General features: G+C 47.4%; 1 protein-coding gene across 1 annotated transcript; it reads right to left on the reverse strand.

The window, feature by feature from the left end:
* Positions 1–844: 844 nt before the first annotated feature.
* On the reverse strand, positions 845–13,384 carry LOC130308724 (zinc finger protein 3-like). The gene is made up of 2 exons (XM_056552272.1): positions 13,165–13,384; positions 845–2,384 (listed from the first exon to the last, which is right to left on the reverse strand). The coding sequence occupies exon 2, from the start codon at positions 2,281–2,283 to the stop codon at positions 865–867; it is 1,419 nt and encodes a 472-aa protein (XP_056408247.1). The 5' UTR covers positions 2,284–2,384; positions 13,165–13,384; the 3' UTR covers positions 845–864.
* Positions 13,385–21,732: the final 8,348 nt, after the last annotated feature.

Consider the following 21,732-nt stretch of genomic DNA (forward strand, 5'->3'; position numbering starts at 1 on the left):
CTTTCCTCTACCTATACACCCATGAGCACTTCCCTCTACTCCGAATACCTCTCCTTACACCCATTAACATATCCCTCTACTGCTAATACCTCTTCTAATATAACCATGAACACTTCCCTCTACTGCTAATACCTCTCCCCATACAACAATGAGCACCTCCCTTACGTGCTAATACCTTTCCTCATACATCTACTAGCACCTCTCCCTACTGCAATTACTTCTTTCTATATACCTATAAAAGTTCTTTCCTCTACTGCTTCTAGCTATGCACCCATGAGCACTTCCTTCTACTGCTAATACCTCTCCCTATACACCCATAAGCCCCTACCTCTACTGCTAATATCTCTCCCTATACACCCATGAACACTTCCTTCTGCTAATACCTCTCCCTATACACCCATGAGCCCTTCCGTCTACTGCTAATACCTCTCCCTATACACCCATGAGCCCTTCCGTCTACTGCTAATACCTCTCCTTATACACCCATGTGCACCTAACTCTACTGCTAATACCTCTCTCTCTCTCTCTACAACCATGAGCACTTCCTTCTACTGCTAATACCTCCTTATACACCCATGTGCACCTACCTCTACTGCTAATACCCCTCCCTATACACCAAGCTTACTGCTAGCATTTCCTGCTGCTCTATGACATTGTTTGACGACCTTTATGTCCTCTGAGATCATTACCCCTAAATCCCTTTCCTCAGATACGGAGATCAGGACTGTATTAAATATTCCGCCCTTGAGAGATAAGATGTCATGGAGGCCAAGAAGACCCTAAGATTCCTTAAATTGACCTTAGTAATTAAATATGTCCAACATCCTGACTATACTGTGTAACTTGTCTCATGTATAACAACATTTAATTATTTGTACAACATTTTCCACATTCGGAACATGAATAAGGCTTCATTTCTGAGTGACGTCTCTGATGGTTAACAAGATTTGATTTATCTGCAAAACATTTCCCACATTCAGAACATGAATATGGCTTCTCGCCTGTGTGAATTCTCTCATGCATGATACGATTTGATAGATTTGTAAAACAAGTCCCACATTCTAAACATGAATACGGCTTTTCTCCTGTGTGAATCCTTTTATGTTTAACAAGACCCGATTTCCTTGTGAAACGTTTCCCACATTCTGGGCATGAATACGGTTTCTCTCCTGTATGAATTCTTTCATGTGTAACAAGATTTGATTGATGTGTAAAACAAATTCCACAGTCTGAACATGAATATGGCCTTTCTCCTGTGTGAATTCTCTCGTGTGTCACAAGATGTGACTTGTGAGTGAAACATTTCCCACATTCTGAACATGAATATGGCTTCACTCCTGTGTGAATTCTTTCATGTGCAACAAGATGCGATTTATATGTAAAACTTTTCCCACATTCTGAACATGTAAATAATTTCTCTCCTGTGTGAATTCTCTTATGAATAGAAAGATTTAATTTACTTCGGAAGCATTTCCCACATTCAGAACATGAATAAGGCTTTGCTCCTGTGTGAATTCTTCTGTGTATAACAATATCTGATCTTTTTGAAAACTCTTTCCCACATTCATCACACTGAATCCTTTTCCTCCCTCTCTTCTCTGTCCTTGTGGTAAGAATTTGTGGTTGGTCAGGAGAAGGTTCCCCATAATCAGGGGGATTATTATAGGATAGATCTGGATGGACATTAGGTGTAAGGAGATCTTCTCCTGAGGAGCGCTCCATGATCTCTCCATCTTCTTCTGAGAAGCGCTCCATGATCTCTCCATCTTCTCCTGAGGAGCGCTCCATGATCTCTCCATCTTCTTCTGAGAAGCGCTCCATGATCTCTCCATCTTCTCCTGAGGAGCGCTCCATGATCTCTCCATCTTCTCCTGAGGAGCGCACCATGATCTCTCCATCTTCTCCTGAGGAGCGCTCCATGATCTCTCCATCTTCTCCTGAGGAGCGCACCATGATCTCTCCATCTTCTCCTGAGGAGCGCTCCATGATCTCTCCATCTTCTCCTGAGGAGCGCACCATGATCTCTCCATCTTCTCCTGAGGAGCGCACCATGATCTCTCCATCTTCTCCTGAGAAACGCTCCATGATCTCTCCATCTTCTCCTGAGGAGCGCTCCATGATCTCTCCATCTTCTCCTGAGGAGCGCACCATGATCTCTCCATCTTCTCCTGGGGAGCGCTCCATGATCTCTCCATCTTCTCCTGAGGAGCGCTCCATGATCCCTCCATCTTCTCCTGAGGAGCGCTCCATGATCTCTCCATCTTCTCCTGAGGAGCGCTCCATGATCTCTCCATCTTCTCCTGAGGAGCGCACCACAATCGGTCCATCTTCTACTTTATAATTCACAGATAAGACATTTCCCTCACAGTTCTTACTGTGATTTCCTGTTAAAGAGTAAAGATGGATTATGTTATGTTATTTTTTTTTTCAAAGCACAAAAGGTTATAACATAAGATCATAAGGTTATACCAATGTCATAAGGCTGGTGGTGAACATGCAGGGTTTTTTTTTTTTAAAGTTTATCTAAAGTGGAGTCAATGAAAATCATTATATCGTACCTGTCAGTGGCAAAAGAAAAAAGAGGTTCTTTGTCATTCAGAGTCAGAGAAAGCTTTGGCTGTTCAAGCATGCTGGGAGTTGTAGTTTTGCAACAGCTAGAGCTGCAGTGTTTGTAAAGCATTGTGTTAGAGCAGTGTTGCCTTTAGCTGTTACAAGGATTGTAACCCCAGCTGTTAGAAAACTACAACTCTCATCATGGGAGTTGTAGTTTAGGAACAGCTGAAGGCTGCACAGGAAATCTCCTATACTGGATACCAACACATTTTACGGCCGGTATTCAGTATGCTGCAAAATACAGAGTAGTTTGTCTGCATAAAGATAGATGACCCCTAGTGGCGGCTATTTTTAATTTTTTAGTAAAATTTACTTTTTTTTAATAAATGTATATTTAAAAAAGTCATCTTATCAGTAGAACTACAAAATATAAAGTTTTTCATAATGACAGTGCCTCTATAACTTTGTGACTGACATATTGTAAGGTGTTCTAGTTCAGCTTTCCTCCCTTTTAGTACATGCACCTCCTGAGCCGGTCCTGTGTTACCTAATTTGTATAAAAGATATAAATGTTTTATGACGATGGTAAAGGAGCTGTGCCCGCACCATCAGCAGAGGGTACCACTGGTAAATGTCTTATGACAATGGTAAAGGAGCTGTGCCCGCACCATCAGCAGAGGGTACCACTGGTAAATGTCTTATGACAATGGTAAAGGAGCTGTGCCCGCACCATCAGCAGAGGGTACCACTGGTAAATGTCTTATGACAATGGTAAAGGAGCTGTGCCTGCACCATCAGCAGAGGGTACCACTGGTAAATGTCTTATGACAATGGTAAAGGAGCTGTGCCCGCACCATCAGCAGAGGGTACCACTGGTAAATGTCTTATGACAATGGTAAAGGAGCTGTGCCTGCACCATCAGCAGTGGGTGCCGCCAGTAAATGTCAAATGACGATGGTAAAGGAGCTGTGCCCGCACCATCTGCAGTGGGTGCCACCAGTAAATGTCAAATGACGATGGTAAAGGAGCTGTGCCCGCACCATCTGCAGTGGGTGCCCCGGTAAATGTCTTATGACAATTGTATAAGAGTTGTGCCCGCACCATCAGCAGTGGGTGCCACCAGTAAATGTCTTATGGCAATGGTAAAGGAGCAGTGCCCGTACCATCAGCAGTGGGTGCGGCCTAGATGCCGCAGTCAAAAACGGCCAAGACATCTGGTCCAATGAGGCCTCTGTAAGGATTCCTGGCAGGAATCAACTATGAGAATTCTTGGCACCAGCATTATATGAATTATATAAGATTACTACTACTCTTAGAAAGTTATAATAACTACAAAAGACTGACATATAGATGAAGTGGAGGACAGCACCAGGCCCCAGCCACTATACAATAAACCTCCAGATAACCAGTCCGGTACAGACAACCAAAGCCAGCAACAGGTCCCGGCCACTATACAATAAACACCCAGATAACCAGTCCGGTACGGACAACCAAAGACAGCAACAGGCCCCAGCCACTATACAATAAACACCCAGATAACCAGTCCGGTACGGACAACCAAAGACAGCAACAGGCCCCAGCCACTATACAATAAACCTCCAGATAACCAGTCCGGTACGGACAACCAAAGACAGCAACAGGCCCCAGCCACTATACAATAAACACCCAGATAACCAGTCCGGTACAGACAACCAAAGACAGCAACAGGTCCCAGCCACTATACAATAAACACCCAGAGAACCAGTCCGGTACGGACAACCAAAGCCAGCAACAGGTCCCGGCCACTATACAATGAACCTCCAGAGAACCAGTCCGGTACGGACAACCAAAGACAGCAACAGGTCCCGGCCACTATACAATAAACCTCCAGAGAACCAGTCCGGTACAGACAACAAAAGCCAGCAACAGGTCCCAGCCACTATACAATAAACATCCAGAATACCAGTCCGGTACGGACAACCAAAGCCAGCAACAGGTCCCGGCCACTATACAATAAACATCCAGATAACCAGTCCGGTAAAGACAACCAAAGCCAGCAACAGGTCCCAGCCACTATACAATAAACATTCAGTATACCAGTCCGGTACAGACAACCAAAGACAGCAACAGGTCCCAGCCACTATACAATAAACACCCAGAGAACCAGTCCGGTACGGACAACCAAAGACAGCAACAGGCCCCAGCCACTATACAATAAACACCCAGATAACCAGTCCGGTACAGGCAACCAAAGACAGCAACAGGTCCCGGCCACTATACAATAAACATTCAGTATACCAGTCCGGTACGGACAACCAAAGACAGCAACAGGTCCCAGCCAATATACAATAAACATTCAGTATACCAGCCCGGTACGGACAACCAAAGACAGCAACAGGCCCCAGCCACTATACAATAAACACCCAGATAACCAGTCCGGTACAGGCAACCAAAGACAGCAACAGGTCCCGGCCACTATACAATAAACATTCAGTATACCAGTCCGGTACAGGCAACCAAAGCCAGCAACAGGTCCCAGCCACTATACAATAAACATCCAGAGAACCAGTCCGGTACGGACAACCAAAGACAGCAACAGGTCCCAGCCACTATACAATAAACATTCAGTATACCAGTCCGGTACGGACAACCAAAGACAGCAACAGGTCCCAGCCACTATACAATAAACATTCAGTATACCAGTCCGGTACAGACAACCAAAAACAGCAACAGGTCCCAGCCACTATACAATAAACATCCAGAGAACCAGTCCGGTACGGACAACCAAAGACAGCAACAGGTCCCAGCCACTATACAATAAACCTCCAGATAACCAGTCCGGTACAGACAACCAAAGACAGCAACAGGTCCCAGCCACTATACAATAAACCTCCAGAGAACCAGTCCGGTACAGACAACCAAAGACAGCAACAGGTCCCAGCCACTATACAATAAACATCCAGAGAACCAGTCCGGTACGGACAACCAAAGACAGCAACAGGTCCCAGCCACTACACAATAAACATTCAGTATACCAGTCCAGTACAGACAACCAAAAACAGCAACAGGTCCCAGCCACTATACAATAAACATCCAGAGAACCAGTCCGGTACGGACAACCAAAGACAGCAACAGGTCCCAGCCACTATACAATAAACCTCCAGATAACCAGTCCGGTACAGACAACCAAAGACAGCAACAGGTCCCGGCCACTATACAATAAACACCCAGATAACCAGTCCGGTACAGACAACCAAAGACAGCAACAGGTCCCAGCCACTATACAATAAACCTCCAGAGAACCAGTCCGGTACAGACAAGCAAAGAAAGCACCAGGCACCAGACACTATACAATAAACACCCAGATAACCAGTCCGGTACAGACAACCAAAGCCAGCAACAGGTCCCGGCCACTATACAATAAACACCCAGATAACCAGTCCGGTACGGACAACCAAAGACAGCAACAGGTCCCGGCCACTATACAATAAACACCCAGATAACCAGTCTGGTACAGACAACCAAAGACAGCAACAGGTCCCGGCCACTATACAATAAACACCCAGATAACCAGTCCGGTACAGACAACCAAAGACAGCAACAGGCCCCAGCCACTATACAATAAACACCCAGATAACCAGTCCGGTACGGACAACCAAAGCCAGCAACAGGTCCCGGCCACTATACAATAAACACCCAGATAACCAGTCCGGTACGGACAACCAAAGCCAGCAACAGGTCCCGGCCACTATACAATAAACACCCAGATAACCAGTCCGGTACAGACAACCAAAGACAGCAACAGGCCCCAGCCACTATACAATAAACACCCAGATAACCAGTCCGGTACGGACAACCAAAGCCAGCAACAGGTCCCGGCCACTATACAATAAACACCCAAATAACCAGTCCGGTATGGACAACCAAAGACAGCAACAGGTCCCGGCCACTATACAATAAACACCCAGATAACCAGTCCGGTACAGACAACCAAAGACAGCAACAGGCCCCAGCCACTATACAATAAACACCCAGATAACCAGTCCGGTACAGACAACCAAAGACAGCAACAGGCCCCAGCCACTATACAATAAACACCCAGATAACCAGTCCGGTACGGACAACCAAAGCCAGCAACAGGTCCCGGCCACTATACAATAAACACCCAAATAACCAGTCCGGTATGGACAACCAAAGACAGCAACAGGTCCCGGCCACTATACAATAAACACCCAGATAACCAGTCCGGTACAGACAACCAAAGACAGCAACAGGCCCCAGCCACTATACAATAAACACCCAGATAACCAGTCCGGTACAGACAACCAAAGCCAGCAACAGGTCCCGGCCACTATACAATAAACACCCAGATAACCAGTCCGGTACGGACAACCAAAGACAGCAACAGGTCCCGGCCACTATACAATAAACACCCAGATAACCAGTCTGGTACAGACAACCAAAGACAGCAACAGGTCCCGGCCACTATACAATAAACACCCAGATAACCAGTCCGGTACAGACAACCAAAGACAGCAACAGGCCCCAGCCACTATACAATAAACACCCAGATAACCAGTCCGGTACAGACAACCAAAGACAGCAACAGGCCCCAGCCACTATACAATAAACACCCAGATAACCAGTCCGGTACGGACAACCAAAGCCAGCAACAGGTCCCGGCCACTATACAATAAACACCCAGATAACCAGTCCGGTACGGACAACCAAAGACAGCAACAGGTCCCGGCCACTATACAATAAACACCCAGATAACCAGTCCGGTACAGACAACCAAAGACAGCAACAGGCCCCAGCCACTATACAATAAACACCCAGATAACCAGTCCGGTACGGACAACCAAAGCCAGCAACAGGTCCCGGCCACTATACAATAAACACCCAAATAACCAGTCCGGTACGGACAACCAAAGACAGCAACAGGTCCCGGCCACTATACAATAAACACCCAGATAACCAGTCCGGTACAGACAACCAAAGACAGCAACAGGCCCCAGCCACTATACAATAAACACCCAGATAACCAGTCCGGTACAGACAACCAAAGACAGCAACAGGCCCCAGCCACTATACAATAAACACCCAGATAACCAGTCCGGTACAGACAAGCAAAGAAAGCACCAGGCACCAGACACTATACAATAAACACCCAGATAACCAGTCCGGTACAGACAACCAAAGCCAGCAACAGGTCCCGGCCACTATACAATAAACACCCAGATAACCAGTCCGGTACGGACAACCAAAGACAGCAACAGGTCCCGGCCACTATACAATAAACACCCAGATAACCAGTCTGGTACAGACAACCAAAGACAGCAACAGGTCCCGGCCACTATACAATAAACACCCAGATAACCAGTCCGGTACAGACAACCAAAGACAGCAACAGGCCCCAGCCACTATACAATAAACACCCAGATAACCAGTCCGGTACGGACAACCAAAGCCAGCAACAGGTCCCGGCCACTATACAATAAACACCCAGATAACCAGTCCGGTACGGACAACCAAAGCCAGCAACAGGTCCCGGCCACTATACAATAAACACCCAGATAACCAGTCCGGTACAGACAACCAAAGACAGCAACAGGCCCCAGCCACTATACAATAAACACCCAGATAACCAGTCCGGTACGGACAACCAAAGCCAGCAACAGGTCCCGGCCACTATACAATAAACACCCAAATAACCAGTCCGGTACGGACAACCAAAGACAGCAACAGGTCCCGGCCACTATACAATAAACACCCAGATAACCAGTCCGGTACAGACAACCAAAGACAGCAACAGGCCCCAGCCACTATACAATAAACACCCAGATAACCAGTCCGGTACAGACAACCAAAGACAGCAACAGGCCCCAGCCACTATACAATAAACACCCAGATAACCAGTCCGGTACAGACAACCAAAGACAGCAACAGGCCCCAGCCACTATACAATAAACACCCAGATAACCAGTCCGGTACGGACAACCAAAGCCAGCAACAGGTCCCGGCCACTATACAATAAACACCCAGATAACCAGTCCGGTACGGACAACCAAAGACAGCAACAGGTCCCGGCCACTATACAATAAACACCCAGATAACCAGTCCGGTACAGACAACCAAAGACAGCAACAGGCCCCAGCCACTATACAATAAACACCCAGATAACCAGTCCGGTACAGACAACCAAAGACAGCAACAGGCCCCAGCCACTATACAATAAACACCCAGATAACCAGTCCGGTACGGACAACCAAAGACAGCAACAGGCCCCAGCCACTATACAATAAACCTCCAGATAACCAGTCCGGTACGGACAACCAAAGACAGCAACAGGTCCCAGCCACTATACAATAAACCTCCAGAGAACCAGTCCGGTACAGGCAACCAAAGACAGCACCAGGCACCGGCCACTATACAATAAACACCCAGATAACCAGTCCGGTACGGACAACCAAAGACAGCAACAGGCCCCAGCCACTATACAATAAACCTCCAGATAACCAGTCCGGTACGGACAACCAAAGACAGCAAGTGTATAGAAAATGACCAATGAATGTTTTCCATGTGAAGCTGTTTGTGTTGTAATGGATTTTTCTTTAGATTGGTATAAAAAAATATATAATAATAAATAAATCCACGTGGTATTAAATTGAGCTTTTTGATGATATTTCATTAATTTCTTGTTTTCACAGTAACACAGGGTTGATGCCAAAAAATGAAATGTATCAGGAAATGCGATTAATTGTCTGATTATATTACAGGAATAATAAGAGAAGAAATTTGGCCAAGAAGAATAAAATAAGATATACAATAAATAAAAAAGTGATTTAATTAATAAATATTACTATTTAATTGATAAATATTACTTTAGGCATTTAAAATCAAGCTAATGGTTTACTAGATTATAAACAATGCGCAGATGGAGATGATCATTTTTCCAATTTTTGACAGAGCTGTGTACACTTTTATATCTTTGGTGAGAATGTGGGCCCTGTGTGTTGTACGTTAAGTATTTGTAAATGTCGGTATTGTTACATGTTACATGTTTCTTGTATGTCTCTTGATGTAAAGTAACACAGTCTGTACTAGACATTCAAGGGTGACTGATCAGAACTGGGGAAAGACGAGGAGCCGGACTCAAAGGGGCGGTGACTGGAGACATAGAGGTTTGGGAGGAGTAAGGTGGGGTTTACAGGGAGCATGAAAGCCTCTTCTGAAAAAACAATCACCTTAGATTTGAAGGCAATATATGTGTATATATCTGTATATGTATATATATATATATATATGTCTACTGTGTTTGAAATTGAGTATGTTCATAATACCTGTATATACAATGTCCCGAGGGTGACCATTTAACCTTCCATTCCTTTCGTATCATACCTGGATGCCCTGTAAACCTCTTGGGAAGAGACCTCATATGTAAACTTAAATTACATATCACTTCATCCCCGTCCAGGTTACATGTCACGCCTGACCTCACACTCATAGTCACACCTGCGGGGTCCTATCCTGCTGGACATTATCCTGTTACATCCCCGGCCCAGGTCCCACCTGAGGTAGACCCCATTGTCTGGTCACATGGAGACCATGATGTGGGACACATTGATTGTACACTATACAAGGCAAGACTCAAACCAGACAGACATTCTCCCGGTCTACCAAAAACAGTACCCCTTGTCACCTTAAAAAGAAAAAAAAAAATCGAAGGTATCCGCCCTATGATCAAACATTTCCTACACACTGGAGTTTTAGAACATACTGTCTCTCCCTACTGCACTCCAATTAATCCGGTCCCCAAACCCGATGGTACTGTCCATTTTATACAAGACCTGAGAACCATCAACAGACTAATTGTGCCTATTGCCCCTATAGTTCCTGATGTCACCCAACTGTTGTCATCAATCCCAGCACTGGCAACTAACTTTTCTGTCCTCGATCTGAAGAATGCTTTTTTCTCGATCCCAGTGGACAAAGAGACCAGACTCCTTTTTGCTTTTTCCTTTGAGGGACTACAGTTAACCTGGTGTAGAATGCCCCAGGGGTATGCTGATTCACCAGATGTGTTCAGCATTGTCCTCCAAGCCACTTTAAAATCATGGCACACCCCCCAGGGTTCTGTTCTCCTCCAATATGTTGATGATTTGTTACTGTGTAGTTTCTCTGAGGAGGCCTGCCTTGAGGATGGTGTTGTGAACAGGTTGAATATCTGGGTTTTGTTCTGCCAAAAGGGAGTTGAGCAGGTCTAGAGTTCAGTCTGTAGCGGGCCTGGTCACCCCGCACGCCCAGAAATGCAATCTTTTCTGGGTATGATTAACTACTGCAGACAGTGGATTCCCGACTGCTTATGAGAGATGCTACTCTGTTGGACAAACCAGATCTCATCAAATGGTCCTCCAACATGTACAAAGCTTTTGATTACTTGAAATGTGCATTAATGACGAGTCCAGGGCTAGGCCTATCAGATTACAATTTGCCTTTCCACATGTATGCACGAGACAATTGTAAAACCATGGCGGGTGTGCTGACACAGTTTCACGGAGGCAAACTGCGTCCTTGTGCTTTTTTCTCAAAGGTGATGCCCGTCTCCATACAGGGGATGCCGGCATGTCTGCGAGCTCTTGCTGCCTGTGCTATGATTATTCAACAAGCTACCACCCTCACTTTAGGACATGACACTACCTTGTACACTTCTCATGATGTTATCTCTCTCCTTAAAGGCCTACATACACAACAAATGTAAACAACAGCTCTCTGGATATGAGGCAATTCTACTCAGTAATCCATCCTTGAAAATGGTGTATGCCTCCCCTACATCTGGCCCTGCTCCAATACTCAACACACTAATTGGCCTGTAGGGATTTCCACTTGTAATCGAGTCTGATCAGGGTCCAGCTTTCACCTCTAAACTCAAAAAAGAACTTGTAAAAAAAAATAATAAATCCTTCAGGTAGAGTGGAAATTCCACATCTACCACCCGCAGAGTTCTAGGAAGCAACAGGGGGAACATTTTAAATAAATAAATAAAATACTTCCCATGATATTAGCTGAGATTAGAATGACCCCACATAAGACCCTTGGCCTGTCCCCCTTTGAAATCCTCATGGGTAGACCCTTCCCCACACCTTGGGCAAAGAAACCTTTGGTGACCTAGACCAAATCAGGAACCAATAAGTCACACAACTTATTCAAACTCTGTCAGACATTGAGAACAAAATCTCTTTGAAGTCTCCTCTTTCTTCACAGGAACCAATTCATCCCTTCAAAGTGGGAGACATAGTACTGGTCAAAGCGCTGCGAGGAAAGAAGTCCCAGGCTTACTTTTCCTACGGTCGATTCCCCTACCTGGATCCACGCCACTAGGATCAAGCTGTACCAGAAGAAAGCAGTGAAAGGGGTAATAACGGGAGCAGACAGCTCTGACCTGAAGACCCAACCAGAGGTACTAACGGGGGCAGACAGCCCTGACCTGAAGACCCAACCAGAGGTACTAACGGGAGCAGACAGCCCTGACCTGAAGACCCAACCAGAGGTACTTATGGGGGCAGAAAGCCCAGACCTGAAGACCCAACCAGAGGTACTTATGGGGGCAGAAAGCCCAGACCTGAAGACCCAACCAGAGGTACTAACGGGGGCAGACAGCCCTGACCTGAAGACGCAACCTGAGGTACTAACGGGGGCAGACAGCCCTGACCTGAAGAGCTAACCAGAGGTACTAACGGGAGCAGACAGCCCTGACCTGAAGACGCAAACCTGAGGGACTAACGGGGGCAGACAGCCCTGACCTGAAGACCCAACCAGAGGTACTAATGGGGGCAGACAGCCCTGACCAGAAGACCAAACCAGAGGTACTAACGGGAGCAGACAGCCCTGACCTGAAGACGCAACCTGAGGTACTAACGGGGGCAGAAAGCCCTGACCTGAAGACCTAACCAGAGGTACTAACGGGGGCAGACAGCCCTGACCTGAAGACCCAACCAGAGGTACTAACGGGGGCAGACAGCCCTGACCTGAAGACCCAACCAGAGGTACTAACGGGGGCAGACAGCCCTGACCTGAAGACCCAACCAGAGGTACTAACGGGGGCAGACAGCCCTGACCTGAAGACCCAACCAGAGGTACTAACGGGGGCAGACAGCCCTGACCTGAAGACCCAACCAGAGGTACTAACGGGGGCAGACAGCCCTGACCTCCATCTCCTAGCGAAGTTTGAAAAGTTCTGGAACCATGTGGGAACAATACTGCCTGGCGCTCCCATCATGGTCAATAACCTTATTGACTTTATTGACTATTTGTTGCAGTCAGGGGCAGGTATACACATATACCCAGGGAATTACACATGCTATAGGGGAGAAAAGGAAGGTGTCAATAGAAAGAATTTTACAAAGGGATATTGTGCTAGTTATAGCTCTGTAGAAGTGTCACTCACTCAGAACCAAGTTTTTTCAATAGGTGACATTTACTGGATCTGTGGCGATGGTAAAATAAGGTTCAAGCTAGAGGGCAAGTGGAAAGGAGAGTGTGTTCTAGCTAAAGCCATTATGAACATTCACATATTCACAGAAGGGGGAGAACACGTAATCTCTGCCACAAAAAGGATAAAGAGGTCAACACCTGCAGGTATCTTCGATCCACATGTATACAAAGACACAATAGGGGTCCCAAGAGGGGTCCCTGATGAGTTCAAAGCCAGGAATCAAGTCGCTGCGGGCTTTGAATCTATCCTTTCTATAATCACTGTGAACAAAAATGTAGACTGGATTAATTACATTTACTATAATCAACACAGGTTTGTAAACTACACAAGGGATGCGTTACGAGGTGTTGCAGAGCAGCTCCAAGCTGATTCCATTATGACATTTCAGAACAGAATGGTATTAGATATGATTCTGGCAGAAAAAGGTGGGGTGTGCAAAGTGCTTGTGGATCCTACATCATGCTGCACCTTCATACCTAACAACACTGGTCCCAATGGTAAAGTAACTATTGCAATATAAAAGTTAGAGGACCTGTCTGCCGAACTAAAGAAGAACTCAGGTATTACAGATCCCTGGGGTCAATATTTTGGATGGTTTACTAACTGGAAACATGATTAACACAATTAGGTATTATCATTCTTGTAATCATTATAGCTATTGCTGCATTTTCTCTATGTGTGATACCATGTATTAGGAGGTTGCTAGAAAAGGGAGTCGCCAATGCCACGGCCACATTTTACCAGGCCACGCCCTCATTGGTTAATGAAGACACTACACCCAGTGGATACATGCAATACCTAAAACTCTACAGAGAAAGGAAGGTAAAGAAAGGAGAACCGTATAGTATAAAATAATATAAGGTTCTAAGAGGGGATTGAAGGGGTTACTGTATTGTATGTATCCATCACACAGTGTCTATATGAGACCAGGCCCCACCTCAGAGGACTATCTCACATACTGAAGGGGTTACTGTATTGTATGTATCCATCACACAGTGTCTATATGAGACAAGGCCCCACCTCAGAGGACTATCTCACATACTGAAGGGGTTACTGTATTGTATGTATCCATCACACAGTGTCTATATGAGACCAGGCCCCACCTCAGAGGACTATCTCACATACTGAAGAGGTTACTGTATTGTATGTATCCATCACACAGTGTCTATATGAGACCAGGCCCCACCTCAGAGGACTATCTCACATACTGAAGGGGTTACTGTATTGTATGCATCCATCACACAGTGTCTATATGAGACAAGGCCCCACCTCAGAGGACTATCTCACATACTGAAGAGGTTACTGTATTGTATCCATCACACAGTGTCTATATGAGACCAGGCCCCACCTCAGAGGACTATCTCACATACTGAAGGGGTTACTGTATTGTATGTATCCATCACACAGTGTCTATATGAGACAAGGCCCCACCTCAGAGGACTATCTCACATACTGAAGGGGTTACTGTATTGTATGTATCCATCACACAGTGTCTATATGAGACAAGGCCCCACCTCAGAGGACTATCTCACATACTGAAGGGGTTACTGTATTGTATGCATCCATCACACAGTGTCTATATGAGACAAGACCCCACCTCAGAGGACTATCTCACATACTGAAGGGGTTACTGTATTGTATGTATCCATCACACAGTGTCTATATGAGACCAGGCCCCACCTCAGAGGACTATCTCACATACTGAAGAGGTTACTGTATTGTATGTATCCATCACACAGTGTCTATATGAGACAAGGCCCCACCTCAGAGGGCTATCTCACATACTGAAGGGGTTACTGTATTGTATGCATCCATCACACAGTGTCTATATGAGACCAGGCCCCACCTCAGAGGACTATCTCACATACTGAAGGGGTTACTGTATTGTATGCATCCATCACACAGTGTCTATATGAGACCAGGCCCCACCTCAGAGGACTATCTCACATACTGAAGGGGTTACTGTATTGTATGTATCCATCACACAGTGTCTATATGACACAAGGCCCCACCTCAGAGGACTATCTCACATACTGAAGGGGTTACTGTATTGTATGAATCCATCACACTGTCACGATGCCGGCTGGCAGGAGGTGGATCCTCTGTGCCAGAGAGGGATTGGCGAGGACCGCGCTAGTGGACCGGTTCTAAGCCACTACAGGTTTTCACCAGAGCCCGCCGCAAAGCGGGATGGTCTTGCTGCGGCGGTAGTGACCAGGTCGTATCCACTAGCAACGGCTCACCTCTCTGACTGCTGAAGATACTGAAGATAGGCGAGGTACAAGGGAGTAGGCAGAAGCAAGGTCGGACGTAGCAGAAGGTCGAGGCAGGCAGCAAGGATCGTAGTCAGGGGCAACGGCAGGAGGTCAGGAACACGGGCTAGGAACAGACAAGGGAACGCTTTCACTAGGCACTAAGGCAACAAGATCCGGCAAGGGAGTGCAGGGGAAGTGAGGTAATATAGGGAAGTACACAGGTGATCACACTAATTGGTAATTGGGAAGATTGGGCCAGGCACCAACATTGGTGCACTGGCCCTTTAAATTGCAGAGACCCGGCGCGCGCGCGCCCTAGGGAGCGGGGCCGCGCGCGCCGGGACAGGACCGACGGAGAGCGAGTCAGGTACGGGGACCGGGGTGCGCATCGCGAGCGGGCGCCACCCGCATCGCGAATCGCATCCCGGCTGGAGGCGGTACCGCAGCGCACCTGGTCAGTGGATCTGACCGGGGCGCTGCAGCAACGAGGATGAGGCGAGCGCTCCGGGGAGGAACGGGGACCCGGAGCGCTCGGCGTAACAGTACCCCCCCCTTGGGTCTCCCCCTCTTCTTGGGGCCAAAGAACCTGAGGAAAAAAAAGTCAATTTTTCCGTGATGAGGTCCGATGCACATTAGGAGGGGTTCTGTGCGGAAACGCATGAGACAGTCCAATCTTTTATTGTTAATACAATAGATGTAGAGGGGTCTGGCGAGACTGGTCACAGGGACGTAGAACCTGTTGATAAGAGAGGCCAAAAAAAATTTTCCTGCAGATCCGGAATCCAAGGAGACCATAGTAGAGAAGGAGAAGGTAGAGGCAGATATCCGCACAGGCACAGTAAGGCGTGGAGAAGCAGAGTTGACATCAAGAACTGTGTCACCTTTGTGCGGAGTCAGCGTACGTCTTTCCAGGCGGGGAGGACGGATAGGACAATCCTTCAGGAAGTGTTCGGTACCGGCATAGTACAGGCAAAGATTCTCCATGCGGCGTCGTGTCCTCTCTTGAGGTGTCAAGCGAGACCGGTCAACTTGCATAGCCTCCGCGGCGGGAAGCACAGGAACGGATTGCAGAGGACCAGAGGAGAGAGGAGCCGGGGAGAAAAAACGCTTCGTGCGAACAAAGTCCATATCCAGGCGGAGCTCCAGACGCCATCCGGAAGAACGCATGTCAATGCGAGTGGCAAGATGAATGAGTTCATGTAGGTCAGCAGGAGTCTCTCGTGCGGCCAGAACATCTTTAATGTTGCTGGATAGGCCTTTTTTAAAGGTCGCGCAGAGAACCTCACTATTCCAGGACAACTCGTAAGCAAGAGCACGGAACTGAATGGCGTACTCGCCAATGGAAGAAACACCCTGTTCCAGGTTCAGCAGGGCAATCTCGGCAGAAGAAGCTCGGGCAGGCTCCTCGAAGACACCACGGACCTCAGCGAAGAAGGACTGGACTGTGGCTGTGGCAGAATCATTGCGGTCCCCATCAAACTTGTCCGGCAGGGACAAGCAGGGGTTAAGAACGGCCGGTTGCTGCGGAGGAGTTGCAGGAGCCGGCGGAGGAGATGGTTGTTGCAGCTGTAGCTGTGACTGAAGTTGCTGTATCTGCGGCAGCAGCTGCTGTGACTGAAGTTGCTGTATCTGCGGCAGCAGCTGCTGTAACTGTGACTGAAGACGCTGTGTCTCGGAGATCAAGTATGCCAGCTGTTGATCTCGTTGGGCGATCTTTACGCCAAATTTGTCCGGCAGGGACAAGCAGGGGTTAGGAACGGCCGGTTGCTGCGGAGGAGTTGCAGGAGCCGGCGGAGGAGATGGTAGTTGCAGCTGTAGCTGTTGCTGTATCTGCAGCTGCTGTATCTGTGACTGAATACGCAGTGCCTCGGAGGTCAAGTATGCCAGCTGTTGATCTCGTTGGGCGATCTTTAGGGCTAGCTGGGCGACCAGTGTAGGATCTTCAGCGGGATCCATGGCCGGATCTACTGTCACGATGCCGGCTGGCAGGAGGTGGATCCTCTGTGCCAGAGAGGGATTGGCGAGGACCGCGCTAGTGGACCGGTTCTAAGCCACTACAGGTTTTCACCAGAGCCCGCCGCAAAGCGGGATGGTCTTGCTGCGGCGGTAGTGACCAGGTCGTATCCACTAGCAACGGCTCACCTCTCTGACTGCTGAAGATACTGAAGATAGGCGAGGTACAAGGGAGTAGGCAGAAGCAAGGTCGGACGTAGCAGAAGGTCGAGGCAGGCAGCAAGGATCGTAGTCAGGGGCAACGGCAGGAGGTCAGGAACACGGGCTAGGAACAGACAAGGGAACGCTTTCACTAGGCACTAAGGCAACAAGATCCGGCAAGGGAGTGCAGGGGAAGTGAGGTAATATAGGGAAGTACACAGGTGATCACACTAATTGGTAATTGGGAAGATTGGGCCAGGCACCAACATTGGTGCACTGGCCCTTTAAATTGCAGAGACCCGGCGCGCGCGCGCCCTAGGGAGCGGGGCCGCGCGCGCCGGGACAGGACCGACGGAGAGCGAGTCAGGTACGGGGACCGGGGTGCGCATCGCGAGCGGGCGCCACCCGCATCGCGAATCGCATCCCGGCTGGAGGCGGTACCGCAGCGCACCTGGTCAGTGGATCTGACCGGGGCGCTGCAGCAACGAGGATGAGGCGAGCGCTCCGGGGAGGAACGGGGACCCGGAGCGCTCGGCGTAACACACACAGTGTCTATATGAGACAAGGCTCCACCTCAGAGGACTATCTCACATACTGAAGGGGTTACTGTATTGTATGAATCCATCACACAGTGTCTATATGAGACAAGGCCCCACCTCAGAGGACTATCTCACATACTGAAGGGGTTACTGTATTGTATGAATCCATCACACGGTGTCTATGAGACCAGGCCCCACCTCAGAGGACTATCTCACATACTGAAGGGGTTACTGTATTGTATGCATCCATCACACAGTGTCTATATGAGACCAGGCCCCACCTCAGAGGACTATCTCACATACTGAAGGGGTTACTGTATTGTATGTATCCATCACACAGTGTCTATATGAGACAAGACCCCACCTCAGAGGACTATCTCACATACTGAAGAGGTTACTGTATTGTATGCATCCATCACACCGTGTCTATATGAGACCAGGCCCCACCTCAGAGGACTATCTCACATACTGAAGGGGTTACTGTATTGTATCCATCACACAGTGTCTATATGAGACCAGACCCCACCTCAGAGGACTATCTCACATACTGAAGGGGTTACTGTATTGTATGTATCACACAGTGTCTATATGAGACCAGGCCCCACCTCAGAGGACTATCTCACATACTGAAGGGGTTACTGTATTGTATGTATCACACAGTGTCTATATGAGACCAGGCCCCACCTCAGAGGACTATCTCACATACTGAAGGGGTTACTGTATTGTATGCATCCATCACACAGTGTCTATATGAGACCAGGCCCCACCTCAGAGGACTATCTCACATACTGAAGGGGTTACTGTATTGTATGTATCACACAGTGTCTATATGAGACAAGGCCCCACCTCAGAGGACTATCTCATATACTGAAGGGGTTACTGTATTGTATGCATCCATCACACAGTGTCTATATGAGACCAGGCCCCACCTCAGAGGACTATCTCACATACTGAAGGGGTTACTGTATTGTATGTATCCATCACACGGTGTCTATGAGACCAGGCCCCACCTCAGAGGACTATCTCACATACTGAAGGGGTTACTGTATTGTATGCATCCATCACACAGTGTCTATATGAGACCAGGCCCCACCTCAGAGGACTATCTCACATACTGAAGGGGTTACTGTATTGTATGTATCCATCACACAGTGTCTATATGAGACAAGACCCCACCTCAGAGGACTATCTCACATACTGAAGAGGTTACTGTATTGTATGCATCCATCACACCGTGTCTATATGAGACAAGACCCCACCACAGAGGACTATCTCACATACTGAAGGGGTTACTGTATTGTATTCATCACACAGTGTCTATATGAGACCAGACCCCACCTCAGAGGACTATCTCACATACTGAAGGGGTTACTGTATTGTATGTATCACACAGTGTCTATATGAGACCAGGCCCCACCTCAGAGGACTATCTCACATACTGAAGGGGTTACTGTATTGTATGTATCACACAGTGTCTATATGAGACCAGGCCCCACCTCAGAGGACTATCTCACATACTGACGGGGTTACTGTATTGTATGTATCCATCACACAGTGTCTATATGAGACAAGGCCCCACCTCAGAGGACTATCTCACATACTGAAGAGGTTACTGTATTGTATCCATCACACAGTGTCTATATGAGACAAGGCCCCACCTCAGAGGACTATCTCACATACTGAAGGGGTTACTGTATTGTATGCATCCATCACACAGTGTCTATATGAGACCAGACCCCACCTCAGAGGACTATCTCACATACTGAAGGGGTTACTGTATTGTATGTATCCATCACACAGTGTCTATATGAGACAAGGCCCCACCTCAGAGGACAATCTCACATACTGAAGAGGTTACTGTATTGTATGTATCCATCACACAGTGTCTATATGAGACCAGGCCCCACCACAGAGGACTCTCACACATACTGAAGGGGTTACTGTATTGTATGTATCCATCACACAGTGTCTATATGAGACAAGGCCCCACCTCAGAGGACTATCTCACATACTGAAGGGGTTACTGTATTGTATGCATCCATCACACAGTGTCTATATGAGACCAGGCCCCACCTCAGAGGACTATCTCACATACTGAAGGGGTTACTGTATTGTATGTATCCATCACACAGTGTCTATATGAGACCAGGCCCCACCTCAGAGGACAATCTCACATACTGAAGAGGTTACTGTATTGTATGTATCCATCACACAGTGTCTATATGAGACCAGGCCCCACCACAGAGGACTCTCACACATACTGAAGGGGTTACTGTATTGTATGTATCCATCACACAGTGTCTATATGAGACAAGGCCCCACCTCAGAGGACTATCTCACATACTGAAGAGGTTACTGTATTGTATGTATCCATCACACAGTGTCTATATGAGACAAGGCCCCACCTCAGAGGACTATCTCACATACTGAAGGGGTTACTGTATTGTATGTATCCATCACACAGTGTCTATATGAGACCAGGCCCCACCTCAGAGGACTATCTCACATACTGAAGGGATTACTGTATTGTATTGCATCCATCAAACAGTGTCTATATGAGACCAGGCCCCACCTCAGAGGACTATCTCACATACTGAAGAGGTTACTGTATTGTATGTATCCATCACACAGTGTCTATATGAGACAAGGCCCCACCTCAGAGGACTATCTCACATACTGAAGAGGTTACTGTATTGTATGTATCCATCACACAGTGTCTATATGAGACCAGGCCCCACCTCAGAGGACTATCTCACATACTGAAGGGGTTACTGTATTGTATGTATCCATCACACAGTGTCTATATGAGACCAGGCCCCACATCAGAGGACTATCTCACATACTGAAGGGGTTACTGTATTGTATGTATCCATCACACAGTGTCTATATGAGACCAGGCCCCACCTCAGAGGACTATCTCACATACTGAAGGGGTTACTGTATTGTATGTATCCATCACACAGTGTCTATATGAGACCAGGCCCCACCACAGAGGACTATCTCACATACTGAAGGGGTTACTGTATTGTATCCATCACACAGTGTCTATATGAGACAAGGCCCCACCTCAGAGGACTATCTCACATACTGAAGGGGTTACTGTATTGTATGCATCCATCACACAGTGTCTATATGAGACCAGGTCCCACCTCAGAGGACTATCTCACATACTGAAGGGGTTACTGTATTGTATACATCCATCACACAGTGTCTATATGAGACAAGGCCCCACCTCAGAGGACTATCTCACATACTGAAGGGGTTACTGTATTGTATGCATCCATCACACAGTGTCTATATGAGACCAGGCCCCACCTCAGAGGACTATCTCACATACTGAAGAGGTTACTGTATTGTATGTATCCATCACACAGTGTCTATATGAGACCAGGCCCCACCTCAGAGGACTATCTCACATACTGAAGGGGTAACTGTATTGTATGCATCCATCACACAGTGTCTATATGAGACAAGACCCCACCTCAGAGGACTATCTCACATACTGAAGGGGTTACTGTATTGTATGTATCCATCACACAGTGTCTATATGAGACCAGGCCCCACCTCAGAGGACTATCTCACATACTGAAGGGGTTACTGTATTGTATGTATCCATCACACAGTGTCTATATGAGACCAGGCCCCACCTCAGAGGACTATCTCACATACTGAAGGGGTAACTGTATTGTATGCATCCATCACACAGTGTCTATATGAGACCAGGCCCCACCTCAGAGGACTATCTCACATACTGAAG

The sequence above is a fragment of the Hyla sarda genome, unplaced genomic scaffold (assembly GCF_029499605.1).
Source record: "Hyla sarda isolate aHylSar1 unplaced genomic scaffold, aHylSar1.hap1 scaffold_1492, whole genome shotgun sequence".
Taxonomy (NCBI): Eukaryota; Metazoa; Chordata; class Amphibia; order Anura; family Hylidae; genus Hyla; species Hyla sarda.

Excerpts from the sequence above, each read along its gene's own strand:
- LOC130308724 (XM_056552272.1), bottom strand. The coding sequence starts at position 2,283 with ATGGAGCGCTCCTCAGGAGAAGATGGAGAGATCATGGAGCGCTCCTCA.